Source organism: Leopardus geoffroyi, chromosome A1 (genome assembly GCF_018350155.1).
Source record: "Leopardus geoffroyi isolate Oge1 chromosome A1, O.geoffroyi_Oge1_pat1.0, whole genome shotgun sequence".
NCBI classification, from domain to species: Eukaryota; Metazoa; Chordata; class Mammalia; order Carnivora; family Felidae; genus Leopardus; species Leopardus geoffroyi.
The window spans coordinates 2,089,592-2,098,583 of NC_059326.1; the positions used below are offsets into that span (position 1 = coordinate 2,089,592).

The 8,992-nt window shown below is 45.1% G+C and overlaps 1 protein-coding gene across 3 annotated transcripts; it reads left to right on the forward strand.

Moving 5' to 3' along the window:
* The first annotated feature begins 893 nt into the window (after nucleotides 1-893).
* On the forward strand, nucleotides 894-6,911 carry SAP18 (Sin3A associated protein 18). 3 transcript variants are annotated; one of them, XM_045453381.1, is made up of 4 exons: nucleotides 894-1,220; nucleotides 1,377-1,486; nucleotides 6,303-6,425; nucleotides 6,685-6,911. In XM_045453381.1, exons 1-4 carry the CDS (start codon nucleotides 909-911, stop codon nucleotides 6,839-6,841), a joined length of 702 nt encoding a protein of 233 aa, XP_045309337.1. In that variant the 5' UTR covers nucleotides 894-908; the 3' UTR covers nucleotides 6,842-6,911. The 3 variants fall into 3 exon arrangements, with proteins under 3 accessions (XP_045309337.1, XP_045309419.1, XP_045309511.1); XM_045453463.1 differs by having other exon boundaries at nucleotides 894-1,202; XM_045453555.1 differs by having other exon boundaries at nucleotides 1,043-1,195.
* The last annotated feature ends 2,081 nt before the right edge of the window (nucleotides 6,912-8,992 follow it).

An 8,992-nucleotide genomic window follows, 5' to 3' on the forward strand; every position in this document is an offset into this window, starting at 1 on the left:
AAAGTATACATATATTCAACTTTCCTAAATAACGCTAAGCCACTTTCCAAAGTAGGTATACCAGTTTACACATTCATCACCAGCATCGGAGAATTCCCATTAAGTCTGCCAGCAAATGTCAGAGTTTCTAATTTTTGCCAAGCTAGTGAGTGTAGTTTGTTTCGAACCAATCAATTCAAGCCAATTATATGGTTTTAATGCATTCCCTGGATAATTATTCCTGAGCACCTTATATGTTTATTGGCCATTTGGAATTCTTCATTTTAAAAGCACCTGTTCAGTTATTTTACCCATTTTCTATGGGGATGTCTGTCCTATTCTTTATATATCTTGGACACTAGTTTTTGCCAATCACATGCATCACAGATATTTTTTCCCACTCTGTGGTTTATGTTTTTCTTTCTTTATGATGAATTTTGAAGGTCAGGTTTTGTTTTGTTTTTCCAATTTAGTCAGATTTATCAATCTTTTCTGATTTAGTATCACGTATCCCAATCCATTGGTCACGAAGATGGTTTATGACGTTATATCCCAAAAGCTCTAGTTTTGCTGTTCATATTCAGGTCTTTGATCCATCCGAAATCGTGTTATTGTGGTGGGGGAATGGCTCACTTCACTTTTCCCCCATACAGACAACTATTCCCTGAGCATTTACTGTTCAAGGGTGTGTTACACAACTTGTTATTCCTTTACTAAAGAGTTCGATACTTTGCTAATAAAGTCATGTTTTTGCGTACTTACCTCCTGTACCACTCGTAAGAGTTTTGCGTTTGTTAACTTATTCATTACATGCGAAAAGTGCCACCGCAGGCTTCTTTGGCCCGTGAATACCTCAGGTAATAAATTCCCAGGCTACCAACGGCCTGCGAACGACCGCCTCCCGCAGAAGCTCCGCCCCGCGGACGCCAATGCCCGCCTTTTTCCTGAGGACGCAACACGCAGGCGCGGCCGGACCCGAGCTCCCGCGCCGCACAATGAGTTGCGCCTGCGCCGGCAAACGCCCCGCCCCTCCTCCTCTGGTCCTCTATAAAGCCTCGAGCTTCTCCTCGCGAGAGACTTCGTTCTCATGCTCGCTGCAGGGGTCGGAGGTCAGAGCGAGCGTCTCGCGGGCCGTAGGAGGAAGATGGCGGTGGAGTCGCGCGTTACCCAGGAGGAAATTAAGAAGGAGCCGGAGAAACCGATCGATCGGGAGAAAGTATGGGGTCCGGAAAGAGGTGGAGGTGGGCCTGGCGGGGCGGAGAGCGCGGCCTGTGCCCGAAGGCGGCGGTATTCCAGCTCCCCGGCGGTTCGGAGGCCGCGACGCCTCCGGAGGGGAAGGGAGCTCTGGGCTCGCAGCCGCTTTCTTTAACTTCTGCCCTTCCTCCTTTCGCCCCCAGACGTGCCCGCTGCTGCTGCGTGTTTTCACCACCAATAACGGCCGCCACCACCGAATGGACGAATTCTCCCGCGGAAACGTACCGTCCAGCGAACTGCAGATCTACACTTGGTGAGAGTGCTGGGGCCGCGGGGGGCGCGGCCCTGGGGGGCGGTCGGACATTAAGTAATTCCCTGTGCCAGGAAAGAAGTGTCCTCCGTGTTTCCGCTTTTTCCCCTCCACTCGGGGCCTTTGGGCCCAGCTCTCAGAAAGTTGGAGGTTTTACCTGGTAGGTAAAAGGGGCCTGTCTTGTAACACGTTTAAGGTTCAAACTTTTTTGAGTTGTGACGAATTGACAGACCCAAGATTGCTATCGCTTGTTGTGGCTGCTGGGTACAGAAATAATACGTAAAGAAAATGCGGCGGCCTTCCTTAAGGGGCTCATGGTCATGGGATAAAGGGAAGTAAAGGGAAGTCATGGGATATTTATCCTCGAGAGCATTTGTGTGTGATATGAATCCTTAGGTGCCATCATTTAAAAAAAAAGACAAAGAAAAAACAGGTTGATTTTTGATCTGGTGCTTAATGGAAAAGATTGTGATGTGTGTTCAGTAAAGACCTGCCCCTGAATATTTCTCTCATGGGTGGGTACCTTCCATACCCCCAAGTCTGTCCGGGGCCAGTACATACTGCAGACTTCTCTTTAGTGCTGCACGTATTTCCTTAGTTTCACATCATAATGGCTGTTTAGTAGCAGAAAAAGGTTAATAACTCTTAAAACGGTGCCTTTATTGTGATAAAGATATATGTAGCGTTACATTTGCCACTCTAAGGACTCAGTTGCATCAGCTATATACACATTGTGCAACTCTTAACCTGTTAGCAAAGCTTTTTCATTTCCCCCAACAGAAGTTCTACAGCTAATAAGCAGTAACTCCCCATTCCTTTCTTCACCCTGGTAGTCTGTATGAATTTGCCTATTCTAGGTATCTTAAACAAGTGGACTCATAACAGTGTTTGTGGTGTTTGCCTTATTTCACTTAGCGTGATATTTCGCTCTCTTTTTACGGCTGAATAATACTTCCTTGTAGGATATACCACATTTTGTCCACTTACCTGCTGGTAGGCGCTTGAGTTTCCATTTTTTGGCTTTTGTGAATAATGCTGCTGTGGACGTGGATCTGTCTAATCCCTGCTTTCAATTCTTTTGGGTATATACCTAGAAATGGGACTGCTGGAACGGACAGGTATATGTTTAACTTTTTGAGGAACCACCAACCTTTTTCCCAGCAGCTGCACCATTTTATAGTCCTGGAAGGGTATGTAATTTTAAACTGTGAGCCCAGCACAGTACAACTTGATTCTTTAAACGTTGGGACCTTATTTGTCTTTTTGGAGGTACCCTGTAGTGTGCTTCCAGTTCAGCATCATTCCAGGATAAAAGTTCCAGGGAGATTGGTTTAACTTACAGGGAGGACCTGTTACTAAAGGGTTGATGAAAATCTCCATTCAGAGATGAAAGTGGATGCTTCTTCCAACAAATAAGAGTTCGTGTTTGCCAGGTGCTATGCTGAGATTCTGAGGGTATGAAGTAGAGAAGGTATCGCGGTTTCCTCCAGCTCAGTCTAGTGGGGAAAGCCCGTGAAGAAATGCTAAGGATACTTCAGGGTGAAGGTGGCAGAGTGAGATTTTACCAAAGACCTTCTGCTCCTAATCCAGAAGAAAAGTTACAAAAAAATGCTGCCTAGACTGTCCTGTCCTTAAAGTACAACCAAATAAGGAAAGATGCCTCTGTTGTATCTCAAAGTGATGGCCAAAGACGGATTCTGAAAGACTGAGTAGTTGGTGTCACTGTAGCACAGAGCCCTGCCCCCTCTGCCTAAGAGCAGTACTGAAGGAGGATGAGTGAATAAATCTTGGCACTTCTTGATTTGTACAAGTAGACTGAGGGACTGAACAGGCAGCCCTAAGATAAGCCTAAGAAAGAAGAGTGCAGGCCAGAAGACCCTGGCACAAGCCAGCTGAATGTGCCAGAGTTCAGGGCACTGTATGCAGTTGGGGCAATAATAAGAAGCCAGAGGCCACAGGAGTGCTTGTATGGTCATTAAACAGGTTACTGAAAGAGAAGTAGTTAGGTAAGCTGTATCAGGGTTCGGTCAGAAGAACCGAACCAGCAGGAGATCTGCATGAAGGGCTTCGGTTCACGTAATTATGGAGACTGCCTAGGTACCTAGATCCTGATCTGTAGGGCGAGCTAGCAGGAAGGGCCAGGCTGAACTTGAGCAGGAGCTGAAACTGCCACAGCAGCCTGGATTTCTTATTCAGGGAAGCCTCCCCTCTGTTCTTAAGGCCTTTCAACTGATTGAATCGGGCCTACTCTGATTGATTGAATGAAGCTTACTCACATTATCTGGGATAATCTCCTTAATTTAAAGCCAACTGGTTATAGACTTTCATCACATACACCGAATACCTTACAGCAACACCTACATTAGTGTTTGATTGAATAACTGGGGCTGTAGCTTTCCCACATTGACGCATAAAACTGACTCTTACACAGCAAAGTCTCTTCCCAAGAGAGCTCTTTCTTCATCCGTGCACTCAAGCTTCGGACTGGTGGTCGGAAAGCAACGCTTGGCATTCCCAGCTATTAGTTTAGGGAGACGGTCGTCGGCAGGTTGGAAGCTTGTAGGAGATTTACTGTCAGAACTGATAACGGATGTAAACCAGATTCCCTCAGTTCGTTAGGACAAGATGACAGTATGGGAAGTATTTTTAGAAAGGAAGAAAGAACTCTTTGTGGTGCACAGCATTAGTATATAAGGTGTGCCAGGGAATAATTAACATCAGGTGAAAAAAAAGGTCACCTCCAACACTGATTAAAAAATCAGCTTGATCTCAGACTTCATGGGGACAAAGTTAAAACAGGCAGGGGAGTTGTTGCAGAATAGAGTAGAACTTTGACAGTTAAGAAAAGAAAAAAAGCTACAAAATTAGGAGGTGATAGGAGGGTAACAGTGTGACTCTATCTGAAATTTTGTAATTCCTTCTATTTTACTTGTTTTTTCTTCTGTTAAATTCAATGGTGAATTTTGTTAAAAATACGTATAATATTTGAAGAATGAATTATATTTTTGAATTATAACTTCATAATACATATCAAGTATGTGCTTGATAATCTTCAAGGTTTTTGTTTTCTGCCTCATTGTGTATGTGTACAAGAAGATGCCTACAGTGGTGTTAACATCACTGGTCATTTCTGGTGGGTGAGATCTGGGGTGTAATTTACTGCATTCGTGCATGCAGCTTTTCCTCCTCTGTAAAGTGTGTCAAGGGGAGAAAGGCAGTCATGCGCAGCTTCTCGCCCCATCCTTGCATGGCTGCGTAAGAGTGACCTGGGCCTGGAGCTGTTTACTTGTTTGTTCGTTTGTTTTCCCCAAAGAGATAAGAACCCTCACAGCCTGTGCCGGACGTGTCTCTTTGGCAGTGCCTTTCCCTGTTCTGGGTTTGATGTGCCGTCGTCTGGCACCTGACCGGCCCCACTGCAGTGTCTGTTCCCAGGGGTCCTTTACCGGCAGCACAGGAAGGGTGTGTGCAGACTGTCGGCGCATCAGCTCCAGGGCGAGACCTGCTGGCGCTGAGGGACCCGCACTCTCAAGCCAGTCTCGTGCTGTCTTTTCTCTGTGCGAGTAAAGCATCGTTCCCTCCGTGATCTGTGTGAGTCGGGTCCGTCTGGGCAACCCCAGTACCCACACAACATGCAGTAGGTTGACATCCCGGGCCCACTGCTCCTGCTGGAAGGCACGGGTGTGCTCTGTGCCGTCCTCCACGTGATTGGACTCCTCCCCTGGAGGTGGGAACAGCTGTCACTTGTGTGACAGAAGTTTTATACAGAAACGTTTAAAAACCGAGATGGAGAGGAGTTGAAGGCAACATATACGGAGTTCCGTAATGAGGTGGAAATAAGGCAGTGGTGGTGGGGAGTGGAGAAGACGATTCGATCTGTGTTTAGGAGGCAGAAACAACAGAGATGGGAAGAACTTAACAGTGCTTGTAGGTTTATGACCTGAGCGGCTGAGTGGGTCTTGGTAGTTTCAGTGGTAAGAGGGCAAGGGCATTGTTCTGGGGGTGATGCTTTTGAAGAGTGTCTGGTGTCCTTGCTTCATTTTATAGCACCTTATAGGCAAAGTTGTTTCAGTTCCGCATCATCCATTAAGTTCTGCGTTCACATCGTTTCAGGGCAAGAATATGTATTGTCAAAGGAGCCTCTGCTTAGTCTAAAGAAAATTTCATGTTTCATTGGCCTTCTGGCTCCGTCATCTATAGAACTCTTACGATTCCATCTTAGAAAGAAAAAACGTTACATCTTTACAAAAATGCTTTCCTGTCATTGAGTCTAAGATGCATTTCAACTTTAGACATGATAAAATGTGGAAAAGTATATATGCTTTAGAAACAAGGAAATACAGTTATTTTAAGTGTTTAGGTTAATTTGGATTAGTTATTCTTAAGGAGGTAAATCACTAGCCCAGAAAGACGTTACATAGCAATGAAAGATAGCAGGTGTAATCCCTTAAAGTCCCTTTTGGCACTAAAAGTCTGACTTTAGTTCATCAAAATTTCAATCCTTGAGGCTGGTAAGGGGCGTTTATGGGGCAAATAGTATTAGCCACTTTAAAATTAAGTATAGGGGGCCCGGCTGACTCCGTTGGTAGAGCTTGTGACTCCTGATCTCAGGGTTCTGAGTTTGAGCCCTGCGTTGTGTGTTTTGAGATTGCTTAAAAATAAAATCCTAAAAAAAATAATAAGTATAAGACCTTGACAGCCTCAATTCTAACAGGTCACAATCCAGACACACATAATTAACTCATTATATGTCAATATCCTTGCTATATTACTGTTATATTGTTGATTAATCAAATGTAATGTTTTTTTAAAAAAAATTCAGGATGGATGCAACTTTGAAAGAACTGACTAGTTTAGTAAAAGAAGTCTACCCAGAAGCTAGAAAGAAGGGCACACACTTCAATTTTGCAATTGTTTTTACAGATCCTAAAAGGCCTGGCTATCGGTAGGTAACTTTTAATTTTTTAATTCCTGTAATCTTTTTGGCTTTGATATGTTTTAATTGATAGGGATAACCCCTTTTAATGAGCCTCCTATTGGGCAGAAAATAAATTTATATTATCTTAACGTCTGGTTCAGCTTAATGTAGTAATTAATTTATAACTGTGCCGTAAGATAACGGAGCGAATCCAGTCCCGTGTTTACTTTGCATATTTAGCTTCGTTGGTCTGTGATCCATTAACAGTTGGTCTCCTTTTCTGCAGAGTAAAGGAGATTGGCAGCACCATGTCTGGGAGGAAGGGGACTGATGACTCCATGACCCTGCAGTCGCAGAAGTTCCAAATAGGAGACTATCTGGACATAGCAATCACCCCTCCAAATCGGGCACCGCCTCCTTCAGGGCGCATGAGACCATATTAAATTTTATTTACTATGCCTTGAATTATTTTTCGTTCAGTTATGTAAAATAAACTTTTTCCTCCCCTCGTCATTGCCATTAAGCCTTTAAACTCTAAACGAATTGTAATGCGTCTCCTTAGGAATTAGATTTGGCTGTGTTGGGTATTAACAGAACGTCCATGTTTCTGGTCCTTCCATAAAATAATGAAGAAAAGTGCTCTTAGCATCCGATGTAAAACTGTATTGTCAAATACATGTGTGCAATCAACCGGAGTGTGAAAGTTCATGGCGATGGGAACAGGGTTTAATTAGCATTTGGGGTTTATGCCGAGTAGTGGAGGATGTTGTGTTGAAGCCCGAGTGGGGCAGAGTGACACAGCCGTGGTATTGCACGAAATAGAGTGCGAGCTCGTGGCCCAGCCACTCCGTGCAGGTAGAACTAGGGTGAGGTGGCTGGCGGAGGTGTCTTGTGGGAGCACGAGCCGAAGCGAGTTGAAGAAGCCATGTGTGCTGGAAGAGATCGCGCCGTCTGAATCAAGGTACGGTGACATAAAAAGTTAGAGGAGGATGGGTGCCACGGGGCGTTTTCTGTTTTAAAAATGGGGAGAATAGGCATTTTGAAGACAGGAACCACTAGCGAGGAAATCAGGGTGAGAACTTAGGTGAGGGTGGAAAGGTTTCCCTTGAAGATCTGAAAATGGAGGGAGGGATGAAAGCAGAATCTTGAGGCCTGGGAGCAGAGCCAGGGAGGAGGCCCAGTGGAACGAGTAGGAGATACTCTCGCATCCCGTTGACGGTGCCGGTGAGGGGCCGGGGGGACGGGCTTGCGTCTGAGTATCTGGTTGGGGGGTCCGGGAGCGTGATGCCAAAGACCGGCTGGGATGACGTAATCTGGTTGCGCCAGGAGCTCCGCAGCCGCGGACCCGTTGCTCGAATCTGTGTGTTTGTAAAAGAGGGATGATGGCACACAGGATTAAGTGTCTGCAAAGGCCTGACCTGTAAGTGACCGTAAACCCTACCTGTTTTCTGTAAGGTCGAGTTTAGTCACAACTGGAACCGGTCTTCCGTGGCACTCTTGTTCCCGTCTTGAAGTGTATGGACCATGCGGCCGCTGTGGAATAAGCCTAAGTTACGTTAGTGGATTACGGGAGGAAATGGAAGGCGTATATTCCAGAATGAAAGACGAGGTGCTGGCAGTGGATTTCAGAGTCCGACTGCAGTCGTTTTGTACACACAGAAGCAGCCTTTTAAATGTGACGGGATGGGCCCCCCATCGCGAAGGCCGTCACCAGGCGGCAGAGACCAGCTTGGAGCTTAGATCTAATCTCGGGCCTCTTCTCTGAAGTTTACCCCAAACTCTTAGATTCTGTATTCATTCAGACTAGATGACTTGAGTTCTGGAGGTCATAAAAGTAATTTCAACCTTGTTTTGTTTTTTTTTGAGAAGAAGAGCCATGGTCCCTTCCTGTGTGTGGGAAGAAACTGATTTACTGTGCAGACGGCAAAAGCAGGAACTAAATTCAGGACCTTCGTAAGACAGTGTTTCCCATGATGTGAACCTCAGTGAGGGCTCTCCTGTAATTCCAGGTTATTGTCTTAGTAGTTTTAAAGTGGTTTATTTGCTTGGTTCCAACGTGGAATTTTCCCTTTAAAGATTGTGGTCTTCCACCGAAAGTACAGTTAAGGACTATCTAATGAACTTATTACTGACTATAATGCTAAGAATCAGAAGACTCGTACTTAGTCCTTGTTTACGTTTGGCTTTGGTAAGTATGGCTTTGGGTAAGTAACTGAGCCGTTTCCTTAAATACAAAATAGAAATAAATGGTCACCGTGACAGCACCGTGCTCAGTGTGTAGCATCCTGACTGCCTCCTATTTTGGAGTTGAAATTTTCCCTTTGGAGTAGTGTTGTAGTTCACGTGTTGCCTGTAATAACTTTCCAGTTTCCTCACAGTGTATGTGAACTTGGCATTTTGAGGTATTTACCAGATGTTCAATAGGGAGTCTCGCCATTACATTCCATTTAGGTTTTACGAAACACGACTGGAACCACCCTATCCATAGTGATCCTTGGCTCAGGTGACATTTGAGACAGCGGTGTGCACGTGAGCACGCGCAGGCCTGTGAGGGGGAGAGAGAGCTATTAAACTGTTAGCTTAGGTTGAAAATT

Excerpts from the sequence above, each read along its gene's own strand:
- SAP18 (XM_045453381.1), top strand. The coding sequence starts at position 909 with ATGCCCGCCTTTTTCCTGAGGACGCAACACGCAGGCGCGGCCGGACCC. Across the intron at positions 1,221-1,376 it reads GGGTCCGGAAAGAGGTGGAG|ACGTGCCCGCTGCTGCTGCG; the intron begins GTGGGCCTGGCG and ends TTTCGCCCCCAG. Across the intron at positions 1,487-6,302 it reads GAACTGCAGATCTACACTTG|GATGGATGCAACTTTGAAAG; the intron begins GTGAGAGTGCTG and ends AAAAAAATTCAG.